Source organism: Nelusetta ayraudi, unplaced genomic scaffold, assembly GCF_046127955.1.
Source record: "Nelusetta ayraudi isolate G7.1 ecotype Tasmania unplaced genomic scaffold, CSIRO-AGI_Nayr_v1 ptg000151l, whole genome shotgun sequence".
Classification (NCBI taxonomy): domain Eukaryota; kingdom Metazoa; phylum Chordata; class Actinopteri; order Tetraodontiformes; family Monacanthidae; genus Nelusetta; species Nelusetta ayraudi.
This window is the reverse complement of record NW_027466201.1, coordinates 684,657-710,322: the sequence shown is the minus strand read 5'-3', so window position 1 is coordinate 710,322 and position 25,666 is coordinate 684,657. Positions and strand designations below refer to the sequence as shown.

Genomic DNA, 25,666 nt, shown 5'->3' with positions numbered 1-25,666 from the left:
AGCAGCTCTGCCGCCGTCTTTGAACTGGAAAAACTCACCAAAAAAAATATTTTTGTTCAGTTCCGAATGTTTGTTTTCACTTCCCTGACTGCAGTTGAGCAGCTTTGTTCCGCTTTTGGAATAGAATACGTTTTCAGCATATTTAGCACTCTGTTTAGAGCCTCCGTCAAAAAATGTTGCTACTGAAACTTCCTCTCCTTGGAAATGTTTGGAAAGGGATTAAAACAAATTGGTTTGCTGGTTTGAGAGAAAAGCAAATATTCAGCCGTCTTCATGGCGTTTGCATCCAACTGTTGTTTCTCTCAGTCATCCCGAGCACGGACAGGTCAACGTTCTTGGAGACAACTGATCAGTCGGCTCGGACTCTGGATATCTTCGTTCTTTTAAAAAAGTCCGCAAGAAGACCCTAAAAGTTGTTTGATTTCAGTTCATCACGACGTGAGAATTTGTGCTCTGAGACGTCCGGCGTTGGCTTCTGTCTTCTGCGCCGCTTGTTTTTGATCCACACACATCTCGTCCCATGAGCTCTGTTGCCTCAACAGCTCATTTCGCACTTGAGCCTGGCTCCGAGGCTCCACACCTGAACACGTACGTCAGCCCTCATAAACAAGGCCCGAGAAAACCCGACGTGCCGCTTCTGGGCTTCCAGGCAAAGCGCTTATACGGCTCCCAGGTGGAACCGTAAGGAACGTGGAATGGAGACAGGTTCCAGATTGGTAACTTACATTCACTCACACCTTCCTCCCCAGGACGGCCAGGTTCCGCATTATTGACTCGCTGCCGTTCTCTCTTTTTTTCGGTCGGGGCGGCCGTGCCAGCGCCCGTTCGAAAACCACAAGGGAGCCTTTGTTTGAGATCCGTGAATCAGTTGCGTGGTTTTGGGTTGTCGGACCGGAGGGCAGGACAAGAGGAGCGACAGGAAGAGCAATAAAGCCCGGAGCTGGCTTTTTTGATTCGCTGGATGTTAACACGGCTTTTGTTTGTTATCCTGGATTAGCGGCCGGGAGATGGAGGGAGCGATAGAGGCGGCGGTGGAGGTGATTAATGGGCACCTCTGTGGTCCATTCTCCTTCTTTTTCCCACCATCTTTTGTCCCGCACCCCGCCATCCCTCTTCACATCCGACCGCCACACACGGAGACGTGACATCACGTTTGACAGTCGGCCGACAATCGGCGCAAATCTGCATCCGCCCCATCAGATAAAGATGGCCGCTCAGTTGTGAAAACAGAAAGAGAGACCCTGTTCTCTCTCCCCCTCTCCCGGGGTTTCTCTCTCTCTCTCTCTCTCTCTCTCTCTCTGACTTACAGCTTCATACCACCGCCGCCACCGCCACCAAGCCCTCCACCCCCCTTGCTTGGAATGCTCTTTCCGCCATCCACTGGCTTCCTCTTGCTCTTTTTCATCAAGCGGTTTTATTTACTTTGTCTAGTCTGAATGGAACCTGGCGCAGGACTAAGCCCTGGCCCGCTCCTCTCACAATAAAGCAAAAGCCCCCTTTCCTTTCCAACCGCCGTCCCCTCCCCTCACTTTTGCCCTGATTTGATTTTTATCCTTTCCTCCTCCGCTCTGTTTTTGAAACTCAGCGTGCATTCCTAATGGCTTCAGCTCTCCTACGGGGGTGTGCTCTCTGCCCCCCGTCCCTCTCCCCATCCCTCTATATACCTTTTCTACCAGAGTCCTCTCCCCTCGAGTCCTTCACCTTGAATATCAGAGTCCTTCTGAAAGGGCAAGGGCAGGGCGACGGGGGTCTTCTGATAGCCAAAGCAGATGCGAGACCCCTCTCCCTCCCCATCATGGATACCCTTCAGCACCCACATGCAGCGGCTTTCAAGGGGGTGCCTGGTTTCTCCCACCCCTATCTCTAACCTCTAATTCCCTCCCTCCATACCATTATCTGCATGGTTCCTGTATGCGTCCCAAGCATCAGCCGTGACTGGGCCCTCTTTCCGCTATAGTCCCCTGTGACAGCTGCTGCCAGTGCAACCTCAGCTATTAGTCACCAGGATTAACAACCTATCAATCCATCCATCCATCCATCCATTTTCTTCATTGCTAATCCTGGACTCAGGGTCACAGGGCTTTTGGAATCAAACCCATCCCAAGTCACCACTCGTCACAGGGAGACAAACTACCATCCGTGCTCACATTCACACCTACGGGCATTTTAGAGTTGCCAGTTAGCCTAAATACTATGTCTTTGGACTGTGGGAAGAAGTGGAATACCTGGGAAAAACCCACACAGACACAGGGAGACCATGCTAACACCACATAGAATGGACCCGATTAGGAGTGGAACCTTCTCGCTGTTTGATTCACTTACCAGATCAGTGCCAGATGAGGGGATTTGGGGTATGCCATAAGTCAGTTGCAGTGGCTGCAGTAGGTAACTGAGGAGCAGGCGCTCCTCTCTGATGGAACATTTTCCAAACCTGTGGATTCATCCTACTTGTCCGTCACGTAGAGCCACTAAGTGTTTGCAATAGTGGCGAGAGCGCAAGGGGGAGGACTGGGTGACGCTTCAGTGGATAATCTTCAAAGTTGATTTGTCACCGCCTTCTTCTGTGGTTTTTAAGGGTAGCGTGCAGTTTCCCACCTACGTGCCAAAGCTGTATTCCCACAAAATTGAATGCTGCAACAATGTAAACAGTGGCCAAGAAATTTTCTTTGCGGATGAAGTTTGATGCACGTTGAAGCAATCAGATACTTGTGTTTGCATCAACTTCAGGCACTAGATAAGTGTGTGCAAAAGGTTGTCCAGTGCAGCACAGGGCTGAAGATGAAAATGCTTTGGATCGGAGCTTTTAAAGACGGACGTTCTACATTTTAGACCTATCAGCGATTCACCGGCTCGGCATTTTCCAGGTTGCTGGTTGTTGTCGTGTACAGCTACCGCACGGCTTGTTCCTGTTCGGTTCACGCAGTGGTCAAGTTTGGACAAAATATCAGGAGAAATTCCTGAGCGGACTCATTCTGCAGGCCTTTCTGTCCTATTAGTCGTCCTTTAGCGAGCCATGAAAATTAATTTGTCCGGACAGGCTAAGGAACGCTGCACCTCGGATGGTGTGTGTGAGTGTGTGTGTGTGTGTGTGTGTGTGTGTGTGTGTGTCTGTGTGTCTGTGTGTGTGTGTGTGTGTGTGTGTGTGTGTGTGTGTGTGTGTGTTTTGTGGATGTGCCGCCCTCAGAGGAACCTTCACAGCAGTTCACTTAATTAAGCCAGAGCGCTGCACAGTGAGGAGAGCAGGGGGGGGGGGGGGGGGGGGCTCAGTGTTGGAGTGCTCAGCTGTGTATGCACAATTTTTTTTCTTCCTTTTTCTTTTTGCTAAAGGTGTGCATGTTTGCTCTCTTGCTTGTCCGGCTGGGTTTGTCTGTGTCAGACGTGGGTGAGCTGGTATCCGGAAAAAGGAACCGTGAGCGTTTTTGTGTAGCGTAGCAGAGAAGTGGTCGCTGTCGCGGAAAGTTCACGGCGGAACCCGGCGTACGTTCCCCAGGCAGCTGCTAATGCAATAAAGAGTAAGCCCCGTTCACGCAAATGAGGTTATTCAGAGTTTTCCTTTGAGTTTTTCAGGAAAGAGCGGCGGCGGTGTCAAACAAGTAACGGAAACGTTTTACACTAAATGCTTTATTAAGTGGGTTTTTTTTTTAGCGTACATAGGAAGTAATACCACATTTCGTGGAGTTGCGAGCGGTGTGTTTTTTTTCATCCTTCGTCTTCTTCTTCTTCTTTTTTTTCAACCTCTCGCTCTCCTCTTCTCCGCTCCGCCTCGTCTCACCCTACCTCACCCCCATTAAACGCCGAGAGCCGGGGATCGCAGCGGGTCCTGAAACGTGCGCCGCGCGAGCACAACAGGGCAGGCACTCTTGATTTAAAGGAGGATTTAAATGAGTAGTGGGGCAAAGAATCCCATGTAATAGCTGCGTGTGCGATCGGCCAAAGGGGGACTTTTAAGAGTGACCATAAAAAACACGGGTTTAACCCCGTCTGCTGTCGCACTTTGGTCCGCCAGGCAGCTGCTTGCAGCACTTTTTTTTTTTTAAAGGTCTAGTTGCGCTGAGAGTAAATCACAAAACGAGACAAAGGCAGGTAGAGAGCGGGCGGCGCTGAGCACTCAACTTTTAAATGTTTGGCCCGGCCGGATCCTTATTGCCGGCCTGGAGACTCTCAGAAAGTCCAAACAATCCTCACCAATCTGCGCAGGCTTGCAATAAAGGTCGAAATGTTTTGCCAGCGGGATTACAGGGTGAAAATTTAATGAAGACTCCCAAGTCTCAACAAACAGGATTGGGGAGGAAGTTCCCATCTTAACATGTGTTTGGAGCCCGCCCAGCATTTCCAGCGCGCCGTAAACATGTGTTCCGCGGTGGCGTTGCCTTGGTTAGTTTGATCGCCGCGGTACTTTTTTTTAGGTTTTTGGAAATTAGCGCACACGCTTAATGATGTCTGTCGATTTTACAGGCTCGTTTTTTTTGTTGTTGTTTTTTGTTTGAACGAGGCATTCAGGGACTGAGCTTCAGATGTTCGGCGGGTTTTCAGACGTCTGCCTGCCAGTCGGAGGAAGAACATCTGCGGGGATTTGTCAAAGTGGAATTTAATAAAGCAGTTTGCTTTTTGGGGGCTGGTTGGTTGTTTTTTTTCCCCGTTACTGCGGAAACCTAAAAAGTCGACTCGCCGGTTGCAGATCCCCTGAATTAGAAGTTGAAAGACTCTCCGTATAACTTGGAAGCGGTTGGATGTTCGGTATCAGTCGGGATGATTATCAAATCAATTATTTCCGTCGTACTTTCAAACAAGCTGAGCGGCACTGAAGCCGAGTTCGGGAAACTCGCTGGTAATCCGATGATTTGACACGGAAGCTCAGCCACGATTTAGACGTGTGATCGGGTAAACTTGTGACTCTCTGCAACCTCCAACTCTTATCTCTGCAGAGGGCAGCTTCCCTGAGGACAGTGTTGATACCGGATTGCTTTTGACCCCCTGGGTCATAGGCTATCTGTCGTCAGCAGCTGATTGATCAGGTCGGCGCTCCAGGCAAAGGTCAAGAAGTTTTCAAACGGAAGTTAACTTTATCTGTCAAAACGTTATCCTTCTTTTTTGTGCCAAGTCAGACGTTCCCCTCCCTTTGTTTCCATCTTTTGAGCTAAGTTAAGCCGTCACATGTTAATGTGTCACATCTTTACAAACACAATCATTTCTTGCAAGTAAAACTCTACTAGTGTTACATAAGGCGGACGTCAATTACTCTCCAAAAATAAAACAGGGAATGCGGCGCTTATTTTCGCAGGGCTCCAGTGTGTCCGTCTTACATCACACAACCTGCAGGTGCCAGCTTAGCCCGATACAGTAGAGCCATTTTCAGAGAAATTCTCCCAGGGAAGTGAGTGGCTTTGATGTGGACGCCAGAGCCCGCTGATCCAGCCTCCAAACGCCACCAGGACCTCGGTCTTCCTTTTCCCTTCCAAGCGAGGATAAAGGGATGATGGAGGGAGACAGAGGCGGCAGTGGAGAGAGGGCAGGGAAACATTTCTCCCTGGCTTTCTTTGGCTTGCCTTCTCTCTGCCTCTTTTTCCCCCAGCAGGCCATCTGTTTCCTGTCTGCAACATGATACCCATGCCCAGTTGGGTTTTTTACTATTCTGGAGGTGTGTATGTGTGTGCGCGTGTGACAGAGTATTGTACAAATCACAATCGCGTTTATGCTCAGCCGCTATGCTAATCCATCGAGTCATGTACGTCCGCACAAACTGTCCCTTGTGCCCTTAAAGGGACAGGAGTGCGATACGGCGGACGTGCCTCCCCGGGTTGTGTGGGAACATCCGACTCGTGTGATTCATGTTGAGCGCTCTCAGCGGCTGGTGTGTTGTGGTCGCGCATTATTTTCTGCCTTCGCCGTTCAGAGTCATGCTCGCCCTGCGCGGGGTTGTTTGTGTGGAATGTCCACAAACAGTGCTCTTTGTGTCTGCTCATAATTAAAAAGTGCGCTGAAGGAGTCTGGAGTCACACGGTGCCAAGAGAACAATAAATCAGAGCTTGAACAGTTGATGCAATCAGATATGCTAATGGCTCTGTGGTTACTGGCTTCGCGTCAAGGCTAGGGTCTAGTGTAAAGGCTTTTTATTAGGTATTTGCAAGGAAAAAACATTTGCAGTATTATTTTTCTTAAATTCCTTTTTACTTCTGTCATGTGTCCATCTGGTTTAAAGACTGTAGACACCATTTGGAAAGGTGAGGTAAGACTTGGCTGAAACTTGTTTATCACATTTCAACCGAACAAGTCAATGTTGCTCACGCTAGTTTAGCCAGGTAGCTAGCCCTGCGGGCTTCCGGTTGGCGTGAGGGGTGGAATTACCACATCGGCACTGCCTCGGTGTGAAAGAACTTAGATAACCTCGATTCTCAGCTATCACAATGAAGTAAAGACAAGAGATACATCCTCTTGCACAGCTCCATGTTAAATATTGTTAGTTAACATGTCAACACTCAACAGCAAAGTCAACAAACAAGATAATTTAAACCGACTCGTCGATCAGCCACATGTCAACCCGGTCCTTATTGTCCGTCCAAACCTGTCCGATGGGGATTTTCCACCCGTAGGCCCACACTGAAAATGCTGGACGCCTCTTGCCAGTGTGTTTGTTTTCTATCGCCTTGCACAGTGACGTTCGTCAGCTAAAGTGAAGCCAGACCTCCAAGTTGTGTTTGTTTAGCTAGGCCACTGTGGATCTAGGTCTCCCCGCGGGTCTAGCCTTAGCCAAACCAATCAGTTTGGCTAGCAGGGGGGTAAGGGTGCTGCTTTTAATGGGGCCAAAAGTATTTGGTAGCTCGCTGATAGCTGGAGTGGGGTCGGGCCTTTTTTGTCAAAACCACCCTCACCGAATGGTATGTTTCGCTTCGCATGGAAATGAGGCAGTAACACAAACGTATTCTCTGAGATGATTCTACAAAGTGCAGGTTTAGTCCTGCGCACTAAATTCCTCTGAACAGCTGACGCACTAGTCACACGTCCATACACACAAGTTGAGAGCACAGCGACATTTTAACAAGAAAGAAGGAACCCGCGGACCTCCTTGACTAGCATCCGCGGCAGCAGACAATGCTAACATTCCATCTTTGTCACTAGCCTTATAAACTGCCCGTCAGTAGCAGCATGACAGCTGATCCATAAAAGTCAACACTGATAAATTCATGGGTGGTCCCGCAACCCGTGTTTTTCTGTTACACTCAAAACCCAGTATTGCCAGTGTATCCCGTTCGGTGGCATCAACGCGAATGTCGAGTAGCAGCGTAGCGCTTCATTTTCCTTCGTTGGATTAAAACAGAAACAAAGTCCAGCCAGGAAAACATCTGTCGGGCGTTTTTTTTCATCATGCATCTGCATCGAGTTTTGGGGGCCTGTCCGTCGCCGTCACCCCCAGGCAGAAATCATAATTTTTCTCCTGCCTCCGCCCCCTTTCCATCCCTCCTACGTCTTCATCCGTCAGCGCGCTCTAATGTATGTTCTGCAGAAGCCGCAAAGCCGCCGCCCCACAAACGCGATGCGACGCGCCGCTCAAGGTGTGACTCGCCGACCGGCGTGTCGGTGCACGTCTGCCCTGTGTCAGATCAGCGCCGAACCTCCCAACCACCAGAACCCACTTTTGCGGAAGCGCCTTTGTGAAAATAGACCCGAAACCCGGCGCAGATCGAATTCTGGTTTTTGTTTCTTCAAGCCGCAGCCGGGCCCCCACGACGTCGTAGGGTCTCCGCGGCCAGTTTAATACCGCAAAGATTTATAGCGCAGCTGCAGTGGTAGTAGCGCTCGCCGCATCGGGGGCCGATTGACAAGACGTGGATTGGATATCTGTTGGGGTTGCCCTACTCGGCCTGCAGTAAAAAGACACTTTAAACGCTGCCGTTTCCCGGCTGCTCTTTGCATCCGACATGTTCTCGGAATTGCAATTTGTAGGCTCTAAGTACAGATCAGGCGCTCTGCATGTCTCTTTTCAAACCAGAACTCAAAAGAAAACAAGTTAAAGGAAACTATGTATTAAGTTTTGGATTGTTTTTCTTCCCCTAAAAACTTTTTTTCCTTTCCACAGGGTCTTTTTTTTCTTCTTTTTTTTTTTTTACGCTGGGTTGTTTGAGGTACTGAGAATCCAACAATAGAGGCTGGACCGGACGACCATGGTTTTTTTTGGGGGGGGGAAAGCTGGCAGGAGGAAAACACAAAGCAATGGCCTCGTGGGAGCCGAGGCAGCGCAATTTAGCCAACTTAAAAATAGTCCGAGCCCAAAGCGCTCAGTCGAGGCTACGGAGAACATTTTTTAGATTACCTAACGCTGCAGTTGAATTTTCACAGTCAAAAGGGGCCGAATCGCCGATGTAATAGACGAACACATGGCTCCGCAGATACCCAAGCGTGTTTTTTTTTAAAGCCTAGTAAAGCCAAGTTAGCTGGCTCCCATCGTCTAACCTGCAGCCTGCAGGATCTCTGACGTTCCCCAGGCGCCTCAGCCTCGGTGGCAGGTGTTTGTTTTAAAGAACGTCTTAAAAGTGTTTCTGGCTGCCCACCTACCCCCCGCCCCCCCCGTGTCTGTCGCCCCTCTGCATCTGTTTCTCACGCGCCCTCTTCTCCCTCTTGACCCCGAGGACACGCTCTTCCCCGCATCTGTTGCGCCTCAGCCGGCATCTGAGTTCACGTCAGGAGACGAAGGGGAGCGCGGAGAGCGGTTGCATTCGAGCACTCTGAGGCGCTCGGGGGGGCCTCAAGAAATTCATGCTTTTTTTAAAGGGGAACTGAGGTCGGGATGCTGCGTCTATCACCACTGCATTGGCTTCTGTCTGCCCGGTAACACATGCCTCAGCGGGAGAAACGAGATTGTTCGTGCCGAGTTCTTTTCTCTTTTTAACAAATACAATTTTATTTTCATTTGCAATCATTTATGACAAAAATTTCTCTACCCCCCCCCAACACAACACAAAACTAAAACTAAACTGAGACCCACTCTATTGTTGACAAACAAAACACATATATATCTAGATAGATATATGTAGTAGTATATAGTAGATATACTGTATATGTATTCGATATTTCTCCCCATACAATATCAAATGGAGTTAGTTTGTTCTTTTCAGTGACCGTTGTCCTTTCCATGTTTCTGTCCTTTCCGAGTTCTTTTCCGAGTTTTCCTTCCTCCCCGATCGCACCCAGCTGCTCCGAACGTCCCCGTCCGCTTTTATTTTCAGACGTGATTCCAGGAATAGCTCCTCGCGCGGTTCAATGTCAAAAGCCAGCTCGGATACTAAGAGTTCACTGAGTGGAGTACGAAACGCTTTTTTTTTTTTTTTGAGTTTTTTTGTTTTTTCTCTTCTGGTGTAAGCACGGCGCTCCCGTACCAGGCGGAAAAAGGTGTTGGGCTGTGTGTATTTGCGGCGATAAGGCCGCTGACAGATTGCGGCCGACCCAGACCTCGCCGTCATTATCTCCCCGTCGCGGCCTGATCGCCAGCATGGCTCGCCGGCCCTGTCAACACTCGTAGTGAAAACACGCCTCCCGTCCTCACAATCCTCCCCGTGCCCTCCATTCTTTCACCGCGGAGCTTCGCTGCGATGTGGAGGGAGCGAAACTTGTTGTGTTTTACTCTTTCGTCGGCCTGGGCTAATTGCCTGACGATGGCGATGTGTGTGTAGGGGGGTAGGGGGGGGGCAGGGGTGAGAGGCACCTATGACAGACTAGCATGGCGCCGGTTGGCCCAAATGGCAACACGAAGTACCGTTTGCTTCGAATTATACAGTGAGTGAAAATTTACCCTTCAATTTTCTTTTGTTTTAGTGTCAATCTTCCAAGACTTGTAATCAGTTATCATGACGGCAGGTGTTTACTAAATACATAGAGAGTTATTTTGAGGCGCTTGACCTGAGCTCATCGTCTCTGAGTGTTCCGGCCAAGCTGCGTCCATGAACACTCCTGCAGCTCTCGCGCAGTCTTCCTGACGACTTGATACACTTTAGTGCGAGAGCCACAGGAAAAACAGCCGTCGGTGAAAGACAACTTCCTCGGCATCTAAAGCTGTAACAACAGTAAGAAAACCTGCTGGGAATTAAACGGAGCCAATTTGCATCCTTTGAGAATCAAGCGGGATTTAGGAGGCGTCAGATCTTCCCCAGTCATGACATCTTTGTATCCCGGACGTTCGATCTGAAGTTGGAACGTCCAACTGAGAAAACACTGCACTGCAACCTGACTCCTATTTCGGTTTTGTTAAAAAAAAAGTCACGTTGACGGTTTCCGTCAACGTTGGTGCCGGAACATCCTCTTGACGGACGCGTGACGTGAATTCCACGGATTTGTGAAACGTTCTGATCTAACACGTCGACATGAACGCACCGACAAGACTCTCCGGGCCTTTACCGAACGCACCAGGAATGTCAACTACAGCTCCACGGAGTTACCTTTGACCCCGTGCCTCTCAGCTAACATCTTTAATGAAGTTAGTTTTATCAAAGAGGCCCATTGAGCAGGCGAGGTGCCGACCTCGCTGAACCGCCGAGGCTCCTCTTTTGTCGCAGGGCTTCTTTTTATCCCCGCTGCTCTGCCCCCCCCGCCCCACCATCTCATGTTGCATGAGTTCTCACTCCACGCCGGCGTTGGAGGTTCTTTAAAAAGGGGCGAGGAAGTTCGAGTTGCGCCTACTCTTTCCTGAACGGAACAATATTTTCGGCGTGGGAACCCAACCCGGAGTATGTTGCCCGCGGTGTAAAAATTAGACGGTGTTTGACGTAATGTCAGTGGCCCGTTCAAGAACGGCATGCTCAGAGGAAACTTTCCGGTGTTGTTTTGGCAAAGGCTTGGATCCGGTTTTCTCAAGAAAAGAACAAAATACGAATTTGTGGCCTTGAACGTTGCTTCCACAATCCTGTCCGGAAAATCCCGATCCTATCACAAGGCGAGAGAACCGGAAAGAATGCTGTCGCTCAACGTTCACCTCAACCTGTGCAACACTCACACATTAACAAAATGAGTTCAGTAGACATTCCTTATTGGAGTTCTTTCCAATATTGCCGAAAGAGCCGGGTCTGCTTTCCCAGTCGACCTTTTCGCCACTCGGCCTTTCGCGGACGACTACTACGAGTTGTTGACTTTATGAACCGCGACGGTACGTACGAGCACTTGTGGCTCGCCGGCTAAATATAGCGCCATTGTTTAGATCAGCTGCGACATGTGTCGGGACCTGCTCGCCAAAATGCCTCCGGCTTTATTTTTGGTCTAGACGATTCCCGTCGCTCTCCGCTCCGCTCCACTCCGCTCCGCTGGCCGCCCGTCCCGTGTCAGCGACAACAAATGACGACCTCTGTTTGGGCTGTTTTCACAGGAGTCATTTGACGAGCTCAGCAGCGAGCGGATAAACTCAATGGGAGCCGCGGCCGTCCCATTACCTCATGACTCTGATATGGAGGAGCGAGTGCTCAGGCGCGGGGGTCAGTTTGATGATTCAGCGAGCAGTCACATCCTTGTTGACCCAGCGGAACATCAGATAGGGAGGACGCTGCGCTGACTTGGACGGCGGGCCTCCACTAACCCCAACTCTGATAAAGGCGCTGAAAGTGTAAACACGGTGGCGTCAGCGGCAGACACGGCTGACGGCCCATATTTCAACCTACAGCATGTTCCGATCATTGTTTCTCATTCTGGACCCCAGTGGAGAAGCTTTGGGTAGCTATTTATCCTCTAGATCTCAAGAGAGCAGCATTGTTAGCCTTCCATTGGTCGGATTGACGCGTTGTCACTAACGTGGGAGAGGTGTCTGCACCCTTGGTGACGTCACAAAGGGCTGGTTCCCAGAACTTTGCATTAAGTCCACACGTTCCGAAAAGTGAGGCAAGCCTAAGACGTCGTCGGTGAACTTTTATAATTTCCTCGATGTTCTTCACTGACTGAAGATTAAGACACATGTTGCTCAAAAACATTGAGAAAGTGATTTGAATCTGAAGCCTTTCAGATTGCAGCATCGTTGAACGCAGAGTTGCATTTTCCTGATTTTGCACTTTGGCACACTCGGAATGTGCAGCAAGCAAGAGAGACTGTCGATAGGTTGTTCGTCGCACTCACCCGCCTGACGGGTCGCCCCCAAGGGATGATTAAAATCAAAAACATCCCATCCCATGTACCTGCATGCAAACACATTTTTCACAAACTGCGTTTTCTTTTTTTTTTTTTTTTTTGCAGAGCGGCGTAATAAAACTGCCATGTTCCAGGCCATTAAACAAGAAGTAATCCAATAAATTTTGAAGTTTAAGTGGCGGAAGACAACATTGGAACGCACTCGAGTGGAGCAACTAATGGGGGAGCTTCGCCGCGCGCGTGGTGTCATTGATGTCGCTGTTTGCGCGCACCATTGTTGGTCGCCGTCCGTCCATTCCTGTCTTTTAACTCGCGAGGGGAGTTTAAATAGCCCAAACAGCTGCTGCTCTCTCGGAGCGTCGCTGGCGCTTGCGGCGAAGCGAGAGCGATTACGCTCGGAGCCCGTGCTGTGGCATGCTGGGCGTGTGTGTGTGTGTGTGTGTGTGTGTGTGCGCCAGCATACATACACGGGTGTTTCTCAGCAGAGGGGCAGCGGACGGAGGGGATGTGTGTTATCCATTAAAGTCAATTGGAGAAAGAAGAAGAAGGGAAAAAACAGAATCTGCGCTTTGCAGCCGAATGAAGGGCAGAGGGGCTTAGGGAGGAGGGGTGGTGGTGGTGGTGGTGGTGGTGGTGGAGCTTGTTCCACGCTCCCCATCCAGGAATGCAGCCTTCACCGAGACACATGCGTATTGTTTTCCATTGAGAGCAAAGCGGGAGAGAACCTACCTGCGAGTGAAGCGCTTAAAGGTTCCGTTCATCCGTGCAGCAGCCGAGGTGCCCTACGTACAACTTATGAACAGGGGCCCGGACGCTGAACAAACAACCATGAATCACAAATCGATTCCCCAATTCCATCCAATCCAACCCAAAACCCAAAACCCAAAACCCAAAACTTCCTCAGATTCTCCCGTTGCAAAGGATGCATGCGTACATACACTAAAGAGAGAAGTTCGTCATCTTAAATCCTCAACTGTCATCAGTAGTTTTAGAATAAGACACGATTTAATAACATCAGACATAATTCAATTACGTTTCTTCCTTAAACCTCTTTAGACAGAGATGCCGACTACAGTCAATCTCATTCCAGATTTTTGGATTTTTTTTTTCACACTAAAACTCTCATATCTCAGTTTCCTTTTCTTTCCCTTTAAAAGTTGTCTCTAGCCGGCTACTGAATTCCCCATGTTAATTTGGAGACAACTTTTTCTAGAGAAAGTGTGCGTTGAGCATTCAGTTCTGCACTTTATGACGTCACAAAGGGCCGATACTTTAGACCTACCAACCATGGACGGTTGAAAAAAGCAGTTCTGATGCTAAATTGAGTTCATTGTATGGCAGGAGGCTCTCTAGGGGGCGGAGTCTGCTGCTTTTCTATATAATCTTCGGATGATAATTACACCAAACTGCTTCGCTCATTCGCTTAAACTGCAAAACCTAAACGTTTACCTTTCTAGCGGCCGCGCGGTGTTTGGTAAAGCAGAATCCCCTCCGCGTCCCCAGCGGCCGTTCCGTAATAAAAAAAAAAAAAAAAAGGGACTCGGTGGCCAACTGGAAGGTGACGATTACACTGGAGCCTGATGATACGCTTTAGGGGAGAAAACATCGACAGGACGTGCGATTTAAATCTAATTTATGCCCTGCGGCTTAAACACTGAGAACCGCCGGAATGCCTCCGTCAGGCCCCCTTCCTTTTACCGCGGACCCGGCGTATGTTTCAATTCTACCACAACACACACACACACACACACACACACACACAACCCAATGGTTAAGAGGGTCAGCTTGCCTACACAATGAAAAAAAAAAAACGGAGCAAAACCAGGAATTGCCCTCGGCTCAGGCCTCCGGTCCCCCGACGGGGGTTCACGTTACCAAGACCTGAGAGGCCGCCGGGCCTCTGTAAACACCAGAAGAAAGGGGGAGCGCGTTAGTCATCACATCCTGCGACACGCACGCATCGCGCGGCCATTCATTTCCCCGGCGCGAGTGTTCGCGCTCGTCCGCAGATAAGGCGCTGGGCGCGCGGGCACGAGCGCAATCAGCTGGCTGCACGCGTGGGAGCGTCGCTGCGAGGCGGTGGAGGTGAGGAATGCGTCCTCGACACCTCCGGCTCCTGCCCTGTTTGCCGTTGCGGGAATTCCATGAGCTGGGTTGGAAAAGGGGGCGAAAAAATGCCGTGTGTGTGTGTGTGTGTGCGTGTGTGTGTGTGTGTGTGCGTGTGTTGGTTGTCGAGCGCGAGCGAGCAGAGGTCTGCCTGCCTCTCCCGAGTGCAGCAGGGACAACGAAAGCGTTTTTGCGAGTCCCAAGCGCGTCCGTAAACATTGATTTGACTGTTATTCGTACTTTTCTTTTTCGAGGCGCCGGCTTCAAGTCGGCTCTCGGCGGTAACATTAAAGAGCTCTTCATAATGCCGCGGATTAAGTAGGCACCGGCTTGCGCGGCTGATTGAAACCAGACGCCCGCGTTCGGGGGTTTCGTGGCTCTGCCGCACGTGTGCCAGCGCGTTGTTCCAGTCGTGCTTTTACTGTGGAAGAGAAGAAAAAAAAAATTCCGAAAATTAGAATCCCTTTGAGGAGAAGTCATGTGCCTGTTTGTTTTCTTCACTGCTCTGCTTATTTTTCCAACGAGGGTAATTCAATTTGAGGACTTTTTTTTTTTTTTTTTTTTTAATCTTTTATCAGCTGGCATTTGATTCGCAACTCGGCGTTCTGTTTCCTTTTGAAGCCGTTTTAAAAGGTGCAGAAGAATTTCATGCTGCGCTCTTAACCAGCTCTGCCTCACGTATGGATTGCAATTGCACCTGCGTCGTTTTCGCTCCACTCCTTCACCTGGCTGCTGATTTACTGAGGTCTTCACACACAACCAAACCTCGGAACCAAAAGCGGTGAGCCGCAGTTGCATGGAGGAAAATGCCTCGGGGTCAGAGGTCAGGCTGGGCAGACTGGTTGCAGACCACAGAAAGGCAAGCACTGTTTGGTGTGTAGAATAGCATCTCTGAACACCTCCAGCCACTTTATTAGCTAGCAGCTGCACCTTGCAAGGTGTTCCTAATAAAGTGGCCGCTGAGTGTAGCTCCTGCTCCGTGAAAGAAAAAGGGGGGGAAAAAAAGTCATATCGTTAATATTCTGCATCTTTTTAGGGCCAGTGTTTCCAGCGTTGAGCCCCCAGCGTCACCCCGTCAGTCCTCATAGAGGCTCAAGTCCGTTCCAATGATCCCCAGCAGGTCTGATCTCATCTCTGATTTACTGCGGTTTAATATTTCATTTTATCCCCTTTGGCTTACGGGGCTTTGTCCCGCCTGTGTTCTGCAGCGGTCAGCACATGGTCCCCGCCAACACACACCTCTACGCTCTTGCACGCCCGCACGCACGCACGCACGCACGCACGCACGCACGCACGCACGCACTGGCCGGCGCGGCCCAGAGAAAACAAAGCCGGGCTCTGCCAGTGTCAACACGGCCCATTGTTACGGGCACTCGTTCCCGCCTCGTATCTTCGCTCCCCGTGGCGATCCGGAGGCTAGGAGAGGTGAAGCGCTTGGCGCTCGTCCCGCTCTGCGGAGTTATATAAAGAAACACCAGGGCCCCCGTTCGCCCTGCGTTTACGTTACCGTGTCATTATAACGCAGGCTGCCGAGTCTGATTTATACCCTCGGTTTTTCTTTCTCGCACTCGTCCGTCTGCCCGTCTGTTCGCTGGTAGACTTTTACTGCTTGGCGTGCGGTTTGCGGCCGGCGGGGGGGGTTAAAAATATTTCGGAGGTCGGGAGGCTGGTAGCGAGGCTAGCCCGTAGCTAGCACCTATTTGACCGAGGCCAAAAGTGCAGATTTCCATGTTAAGCTAGCATTGCTTCTCGTAAGAAGTGATCGCAAGAAAATACAGAATGAACTTAATTCAGTCGTTAAGCTAGCATCTTTGTGTACATTATTTATGGAAAGGGGTGAATGGGGGAGGGGCAAACTTATTTTTATATTCATAGAGACCAAAATTGCTCGGGGCGCCCCTGCGCACGCATACATTATCTGTCCATGTTTAAGCGGCCGCCTCAAGCAAAGTGCAGGTCAACTTCAAAGATTTATTACCGGTCGTTTTTTTAAGCCGGTGGGAACTGCGGTTCACATCAAGCAATGTCTGCCCCTCGTCCTTTGCATTTTGCTTACTCGCACAGATCCAGCGACTGGGTGCAAACGCCGTTAGCGGCAAGGGAAATTAGCGAAAGTTAGCGAGATCAGGTTCCCAGGTCGAGAAAAGTTAAAAGAAATACTTTAATCTGAATCGTACTTGTAGACTTGTTCCAGAGGTATGATCGTAATGTGAGACTTTGCCTAAGAATGCGCCCGACACATTGCAGGATCCATTGCCACATGCGAGGAAAAGGAGAGCGTGCCCCCGCCGTGCCGACCCCGGGCCACATGTGCAGCCAATTAGGGGCCAATCAGAAGGCTGTAATTAGAGGCGTGGCTTCAGCGGGGTGGCAGCAGGGGGAGTTTTTAAAGGCTCCCGACGAGTGCGTCAGGCTGATGAGGAGGGACGAGGGCAGCCCGCCGGGTTCCCCTTCCGTGCCTCCGGCTCTCTCTCTCTCTCACTCTGTGTGTTCACATCGCGCCAACCAGGACCCGAGCAAAGTGGCCTTTCAGATTCCTGCCCCCTAGGCCTGCTTAAGCTATTTGGGGTGACAGATTGTGCGGTTTGCCACACGAGACGACACAATTGCAGGCTTGCAGTTGAGTGTAAGAGTATATGTTGTTAACCGCGTGGCACCGCGTGGGGGGGGGGTGGGGGGGTTTACGCGATCTGCACAGCGCGACCTTTATGTTTACATGGCGTCGCGCCAAGCACTTCCAGACTCAGCAGAACTTCTTTGAAGTCCCGTCGATTGGCTGCGATAAGACAGCGTCGAGCGTCTTTCGCGCGGGACGGAACGCGCGACAAAGCGGAATAGCCACGGTTCCGCGGGGAAGCTAATCTCGCTCCGCGCCCGTTGTCCACAGGTAACAGGGTGCATTACTCACAGTCGAACGCGGTCAAAGGGAGCGCTCACCCAAGAAATGCGACCGACTCGGGCACTGTGGGCAGTGGACGTCTCGGCTGAAAACTATGTTGCTGACACCAGCGTGGACGTGGAGTCGATGGATAAAAAAAAAACCCAGGTCCTACATTTAGAGTTTGGGGGCTAATGAGCAGCGTTGGCGTGTAATCTATTCCTAAGTGATCCACTACTGTAGTTAAACTATTTTTTTAAAAACGAGAGTCATGTAGCGGGATTACTGTGGCAAAACTTGTAATTATGTCATAATTACTTAATCAAGTAACGATTCCACTACTTTTCTGAAATATTTTGCAAGCTAAAAATCGGCAAAAGAAAGCGTTTGTAGCTTGAAATATTTTGAAATATTTTGAGTTCATCTCATCTAAATCAAAGAATATTGTGGTTCCTTGTTCGTTATGTGCAGGAACCAAGACGTTCTCAACTATTACGTTTTTTTTTTTTTAGCTAAAGTTATAGTTAGTAATAAGTAATTGATTACTTATGAAACAAAGTAGTTAAAGAAGTAATCAGTAGTTGGACTGCTTTTATTGAGTAATCCCAACAGCACTGCTAATAAAGAGAGTGCAATGTCAATTCTTTTCGAGAACTGTCCCTTTAAACAAGATAACGATAATATGTTGTTTTCCAAGTTTGAATTTTTCTTTTCCCTGAGACGTGAGCCACTTTAAAACGTTGAGTCTCACTGAGGAGAATGATTAACCCACCAGCCATTAAGCTGCACATCCCCTCTAGACACTGATGTCAGCGAAAGATAAATGCTGATTAATCCTCGTTTCCCTTTGTGTTCGCCAGGGGCAATAAAACTTGCAAATAAAAAAATTGAAAAAGCAGACCTTTTTTTTTTTCGCTGCTTCGCTGTGAATCCGACAGAGACGGTGACCGGAGTCTGGCCCGGACTCTGCGAAACCGCACGCCGGCAGGAATGTACGGCTCCTCTGCTCTGCGCAGGGCGGTTTGGGGGCGCGCGGGGGAGGGGCGCCCCCCCCTCTGAATCACCGGATGCTGCGAGGTCGGAAGGAGTAAAAGGGGGGCGGGTGAGTGGGAGGTGGAGGTGCAGGCGGCTTTCGGGAATTGAAGTCGCAAGTTTGATGAGCGACGCGTGAATCACCGCCGACCGCCGGTCGCAACCCGCTCTCGGTTTTAAGCGGGCGCCTGAAAGACACGAGGCAGTAATGAGCAGTCGCACCTTTTTGCACCGCGTCTGTGAAATGCCGTCAAGACTCGAGGAGGTGGACCTGCTCGGCTGTCCCCTGACCTTTACCCTGAAGTCCCGGCTGGAACAGGAGCGGTGCGAGAGCACACGGGGGGCATCGGGAAACGGGGATTAGCATCAGAGCCGCCGTCCGCTGATTGAATTTGCAGATGGGGGCGGGGGGATGGGGGGGGCGGTGGGGGTTTGCAGAGTCACGCTGAAGTCACCTGCTCTCTGCAGAGCCGCCCGTTCAGCCGAGCGTCTGCATTGCAATTCGCAATTCGGCGTTTGACAGCTGAAGCTAAAGCGACGACGTGCCAAGGAGTGTTAATAAAGGCCCAGTAGTTGAGTAGTTTGGCACCTTTACGCTGCCTTAGGCAGTAAGGAGGTACACGCAACGTCGTTACGTCATTTAATTACAAAACAAAGGCAATTGCTATCAGTTACATTACTGGGGGAAAAAAATTGTGATTGAATTACAGTTACTTGTGGAATTATTCATGATTGCAATTTCAATTACATCTGACCAATTCTGACAAAAAGGGGCCGGCTTTATGTTTAATCAGTTTTATTTTGTTGCTTTGCATGGCCACGAGCGCCTTTTCCCTCCGCAGCCTAAAGTTTGACACTATTTTGATGCTTCTGATTGGTTCTCCTGTCAAGTTGAGAATTGCAGCGCCCCCTACCACTCGTCCACCAGGAGAATTTCTGCTTTGAGCACTTGCTGTCAGCAACGGTTGACAAAGGTTTTTCGAAATTTAGCAAATTAATTAAAATGTGATCAAATGTAACTGCACTACTAATTACATTTTCAATAGGGTAACGTGACTGTAACTAATTACACTTGCAAAGTAATCTTCCCAACACTGCCCTTAAGAACCTGCTGCGAGACATTTTTGTCCGCCAAACTCCTACGTGCTCGTAGTTGACAGTTTGCATTGCGATTAATCATTAAAACATGATTGTATGACGTCGGCAACACGTGACGCAATCACGCACCGTACCCCTCATCTAAACCATTGATGTTCTTGTGTTTCCCCCTCCTCCTCCTCCTCCTCCTACCCCAACACTCCGCCCCCTGCCCCACCCTTTCTTCTCACGCGCAGTCCCAAAGAAGCTGCTGCAGGAGCAGGGACTCAGACCTCCGGCCTTCTCCCCTCCACCCAGCGTCCATGACCCCAACATAGTGGGGGACGGCCCTCCCGAGGGGACCTCAGTCAAGAGCCACAACTCCGCTTCAGGTAAATGGGTGCGCACGCTTTAGCTCCTTCACCTCCTGACCCCCCCCGGTAACAATAAACAGCCAACAACCCCCACACCGTGCGGCAAGAGGAAAAGTAATGCTGGTCCCAAGTCGGGTCGTACGCGCATGTACGCATGTTTAAGCTCATGCGGTTTAACCATTTCCATATGTGCAGAGTTTCATGCGTTCTTAATCACCGACCTTTGATAAAGAAAGAAAATAAAGAAACATGCAGCAGTTTTTTGACGACTTCGCTCGCCGTTAAAAATCAGTGGGTAATATAGCCGGGCTCTAATAGAGAGATCAGGGGAGAAGAAAGTGCAGGAACAATTAAATGAAAGAGCAGCGGGGGGGGTGGGGGGGCAGGGGGGATAGAGGAAGTGAGGGGAAGGAAGCTGAAACAAAAGCCGCATTCATGAGGCATGGGGGGGGCGGCTAGCGGGCCGCTACCGGCGCTGCACTAATGAGACGGGGCGGACAAATGGATGAGGAGTTTGGCGGACGAAGGAGAGCAAGGCGGGAGGATGTGCGCCGCCGACAGGTCCGCCCGTACGCACGAATGGCCTCGTTTCCTCGAAAACCGTCCAATTAGGAGCCCGTCTGGCAGGCCGTCTCCGCCCTGTCCACCAATCACTTCACCGTCGTTGTGCAGCAGCTTGACAGACTTGAAGAATTGTTGATTCCATTTCCAAGGCAAATTGATATATAGGAATAAAAAGACACTAAGAATACGGATTAAGTGCAAATATTGCACCATGTCATGATGACTTGGTGACATTTGCAGTCATTTAAAAAAAATTAAAAAAAAATGTGTTTTTGTAATAGTTTATTTATTTATTTTTTCTTCCCATCCACCAAAATTCACACAAATTCTTCACAACAACCCGAACTGGACATTGCTGCCAACACAAACACTGCCGCCTGCTCTTTGTGTTAAAAAAAAACAACGCCTTTGTTCATCATTGTTATAATCAGACGCGGGAAAGTCTGTCATTTTCCCCCAAAATTGTCAGTTGTACGCGAGGCATCGAGGCGGCGACGCAACGGTTGGGCGGGCGCTCGCGTAATTAAGAGCCGGTGTTTGGACAGCGGGAGGACGCAGCGGCCCACGCGAGGCGCCGAGGGGGCCGAGATTAGAATCGAACCCGCTGAAAAAGCCACCGAGGGAAAAACAGTTTTTTTCACGGACGGCGATTAGGCTCGACGTCAAAATCTGATAGCGTCCCACCTCGCCGCACCGCAGTCATGTGTCACCTCCGGAGAGGGGGGGGGGGATTGGCGCGCCCCGTTGACGGCCCCTCCCGCGTGTCTGAAGAAGAACCTGCTGCGGTTTCGGCTGTAGTGGGAACGTTCTGCCTCCTCGGTGAGCAAATATATCCCAGACTAAACTGCTTTTATCAGATAAAGAGAAAACTGACGCACCTCTGGGCCTCTGCAATTAGAGGTCACAGGCCTGCTTACTCACACTGACCAAAAGGCAGGTATATGTATATATATATATGTGTGTGTGTGTGTGTGTGTGTGTGTGTGTGTGTTTGACTGTGCTCTGACGTATTGGAAGGACTTAGGGGGTTTGCTTGGATGTTTTGGGTAGTTTTTGGCTGTGTTAGAACGGTTCATATTTATATACTGTATAAGAACATACATAGAACCAGAGTCTTGCTACCAGTTAGGTGCCAGCTTATGTTTCTAAAGAAGTCGGTGTGGACGTTCCAGTCCGCCTGACAGTGCTCAGCAGTCGTAGTTCACCGGCAAGCTCGGGAGAGGGAAGGTGAGCGAATGGGCGCTGCAATCTAAAAATCTGACAACTGGACGCACTGTACCTTTAGTAATAATAATAGCAATGAGAGGATTGCAGGTTTAACTGGTTTCATGTTTCTGAATGATGCAGCTTTTTAAAATTGAGAATCGGTTTCCTTGATTCAATCAAAAGATTTCCCCCAAATTTCTTCTTGGACAAAAAAAGATCTAGTTTGGTTTTCCCCTCCCCTCTGTCAGTTCGGTCTATGATGTATTTCGGCCAACTTAAAACCTGCACCGTCACACTTCCAAAAGCATAACATGCTGCTTTGCCATTGGGCCAGAAGGTCATTCGGTCTGAACAACATCCTGCTTTGGATTTTGATGGCAGTCAGCCTGCACAAGCAGATCTATGAAAACTATTTTGACTTTGACAAGTAGTTTTTTTTTTTTTTAATATATATAGGATATCAGATGATTCTGCTTGCACAACCTTTTGATAACTCCGGAAATCAGATAGGATTTTGATGTGCGCTTAAACTCTCTGTGTGCTTCAGCTGCTCTCCTGTCAAGCGCTGAACAAAGCCAGCGTGTAAACAATAAAAAAAAACAAAACAAAACAAGTTGTACCGTGACATAAATCTCTCTGGAGGAAACAGTTGCTCCCATCTATAAATAGTCGGCCGTTTGAGTTGCTGCCAAATTGCAAAGATTTCTCCCAGGCGGGTTTTTGCGTTGCTCCCAAAACGGAAGCGGATGTTGTGTTTCATCTCCGACATGTGTGCTGCCTGCCGGCCTCTAATAAATAATCTTAAAAAAAAACAGAGACCGAGACTGCGAGTGACTCAGTGGACGGAGCGCCGCAGTCGCGGTTCCTCAGAAACGTGACGCATTTGTTTTCCAGGAAATGACCCTCGCCGCGCCGCCCGCGCGCCTCGTGTGTCACTGCGTGTGAATTTGCATCATTATCTGAAAGTAACATCTGTCTGGTGGATTCAAATCAGCCGCTGCCTGAGTTACTCACCTCCGCTTCTTATGTCGGCCCTTTGATTGATGTCCCCGCCACTGTTTGCAGACCGGAAAAAGATCCGGGAGATCAACCCCGACGAGGAGAAACTGTCCAAATCAGCAGGAGGAGGAGGAGGGAAAGAAAACGAAGGAGGTGGGGGAGGAGGAGGAGGAGGAGGAGGAGGAAGAGGAGTCGAAAACCCAGACATGATTCCCATCAGCAACTCCACTTCCGGCTCCAACATGGCGCTCATCAGCAACGCGCTGGCTGCGTACAATTACGTATCTGGTAAGGTCGCACTCACCACGTGACCTCGGTGACCTCGAGGTGCGCAGCCGAATCCCCCGAACTCCGAGCAGCGTTACGCAATCAGACGCGCGGCCCGAAAAAACAAGTTCCCTCAAGCCTTTTTTTTAAGTTTCTAACCTCCTGTTTTAATGAACTCCGCATGCATCATCTTCAAATGCGCAATGGTTTAGAATCGGTCCTTGCGCACATATTCCAATAATTGTCATAATAAAACTGAATTAGACACGGCGGGACTGATGCGAACGTCTGCGCACCAACAACGGTATCTCTCCGCCGCGTGTGCAGTTGCACCATGTAACTGACGTCACGTAAAGCCAATGCACTCATGTCATCAATCTGGTCAGACATTTTTACAACCTGCATCCTCAGCGACGCAAAGGCCACACAAGTGGAAAGTTTTCCACGGGAGAAGCTGTGCGTCGGTTTAATGTGTGAGAGCAAATAAACGTGAATTGGCTTTGCTGTTTCTTACACAAGGGGCCTCGGACGCCCCCCCCCCCACCAACACGTAGACCCTTTGCAGTTGTTGCACAACTGGCCCACACGATCAGCGTCCCAGCCAAACCAAGGGGGAAGTGGTTTAACTGCTAGCTGACTCCACCGCTGAGTCTCTTAAGTGAAATATTCAAAGGTCAAAGGTCGAAGAAAGTGACTCAACATCAACATGAGCGAAAAAAAAAAAATAGGACCCATTCACTGACACCCCTGTCCTGTGTCTCCCCCCCCCCCCCCTCCAATCCCGTCTGTGACAGACCACCCCGAGAGGGCGGCGCTCTTCTTCGTCTGCGGCGTGTGCCTGGGCCTCTTCCTCACGCTCTTCGCCCTGGTGGTCCAGATCTCCTGCCGCACCGACTGCCAGCCCCGGCGGCGGCCGCCCGCCAAGAAGCGGCCGCGGCCCGTCAACTCGTCGTCCGACTCCAGCGACTCGGACTCGGACTGGGACGCCAACTCGGACCTGTCGGCGCGGCGCCACCGGCGCTTCGAGCGCACGCTCAACATGAACGTGTTCACGTCGGCCGAGGAGCTGGAGCGGGCGCAGAGGCTGGAGGAGCGGGAGCGGATCATACGGGAGATCTGGATGAACGGCCAGCCCGACATCCCCGGGACGCGGAGCCTCAACAGATATTACTGATGGCGGCGGCGGCGGCGGCGGCGGCGGCGGCGGCGGCGGCGGCGGCGGCGGCGGCGGACCCGAACGAGCGCGGGGGAAGAGGGGGGGCAGCGGGGAAGACTGACGAGCTTTGGCTAGCTCGAGACGAACGCGCCCCCTGTCTGCCGTCGGTCGCACCCCCATCCCACCCTCTTCACTCCAAGGACGAGCTCCCGCCCTGCGCGGCGGAAGCCAGGGGTGAAAGGCTGCGGCGCCTCGCCGGTGACCCCCGCCCGGCCGGCCCCCTTTTTGAAGCGGGGATTTATGGGTTTTGCCGCGTTCGACACCCGCGAGCAGATCTAGTGACTGAAGGAGCGGGCGGAGGCTTCTGAACCCCTTTTTTTGGCAGCTGGAAAAGACTTGAGACGCTCGCGGCGCCAGTATTCGGAGCGTCGACTCCAAACCCGGGGTGGCCGTTGGGGGGTCGGGGTGGGGGAGGGGCACACGGAGACAATCTAGCTATCCAGGAGTAGAATCACCGCGCTGCCTTTCGGAAAAAAAAAAAAAAGGAACCAAAAGATGTTTTTTTTGGAGGGATTCATCATGGGCCCGAATGAAATCTATTTTATAATATTTAATAGTTTATTTGACATTCTCACTTTTCTTTTTTCAAGTATGGATTATTATGAGATATTTTTTTATACTTGGCGAAGGTCGTTTAGCACCTCAGGGATGCAATCCTAGTGTTTTGACTTTTTTTTGTGTGTGTTTTTGGTTGGTTGTGTTTGCTTCCTAAGAAGGGGATTGTCGGAAAACGGTTTCGTTTTAGCATTGAACCGAGAGCAACCGGGAGCATCGCGACGCGTAAAGGAGCACCTCCAAGAGGTTCGGTGATTTGACCTTATTTTTGATACGGTATGTTCGATTCACAGTGCAGTGCCTTTTTTTTTTTTTTTTTTTCTCTAGCTAGCCACGTCAAGGAGCGCAGCTGACGTTTAACGGGGGAAAGCGTAATTTGGGACTTTCCAAGTTTCACTTATCGAGTACATGCACCCCCCACCCCGTTTTACTTTTACTCACGCTTTGCTGGAGTGGAGCCAGTGCAAAATGTGACCGTCTCCGTCAGAGACTTCTGTATCCGTATAGCAAGAGCATTTTATTTGACTTAGTTCCAGGAGAGCAGCTACAGAAGGAGTTGATCAGCGTCTCTCGCGTCCCCATTTCTGATGTTACCAGTGCTCAAGCGAGTGTTTGTAGCGAACACTGCTCATCGCCACTGTCGAAGGAAGCTGCACTCATTTTATTTAAATAAGCTATTGTCGAACCCCTCACTGGGACTGGGACTCCATTAGGGTCAGAAGACTAAAGAAACCCGTAGTTTGCCGGCTGAGAGTTAAATCACCTGGAAAATATTTGGTTTGTGCGCATGGCTGCCACTTTATGAACGTCTTTCGAAACACTTATTTTGAAATACAACTTAAACGTCTTTATAAATTGAATGGGATTCTTAAAAATAAAAAAAAAATGCCTTTAGCTGATTCATTGAGAGCAGAATATGACTGCTGCGCTTGAAAATAAACTGTCTTCAGAAATAACTTCTGTGTGCCTCTGTGTGTTTCCTTTTGCCATGTGCGTGCGTCCTCAATTGAATGTGCACAACACTCGCAAACACAACACGCAGCAGCTGTCCCATGCAGCTATAGGAGGGAATCCCTTTGATCTAACTCAGGGAGTGTGTACTGATCTGGCTGCTGGCTCCTGCGCTGCTCTTTTTCTCCCCCTACTGATGAGGTCAAAGCACTACAGTCGGTTTGGATCACAGCCACACGATAAAAGTTACTTAACCGCATAGTTTGTGGTTTAAAAATAAATTTTAAATGTCTGAGCTTTTAAGACAAATGACCTTATAGTGCGTTTTAGATCTTATATACCTAC

The 25,666-nt window shown here is 50.0% G+C and overlaps 1 protein-coding gene across 4 annotated transcripts in view; it reads left to right on the top strand.

Annotated features, from left to right (window-relative positions):
• Positions 1 to 25,326, top strand: part of eva1aa (eva-1 homolog A, regulator of programmed cell death a) — a 69,064-nt gene extending 43,738 nt beyond the window's left edge. For 2 of the 4 annotated variants that reach the window (XM_076013426.1, XM_076013425.1), the window contains exons 6-8: positions 19,447 to 19,581; positions 22,399 to 22,620; positions 23,394 to 25,326. In XM_076013426.1, coding sequence (XP_075869541.1) covers positions 19,447 to 19,581; positions 22,399 to 22,620; positions 23,394 to 23,773 — 737 coding nt within the window. In that variant the 3' untranslated portion in view covers positions 23,774 to 25,326. Of the gene's footprint in view, positions 1 to 11,081; positions 11,132 to 18,029; positions 18,158 to 19,446; positions 19,582 to 22,398; positions 22,621 to 23,393 lie in introns of those variants that run through there. The other 2 variants (XM_076013427.1, XM_076013429.1) reach the window with 2 other exon arrangements.
• Positions 25,327 to 25,666: the final 340 nt, after the last annotated feature.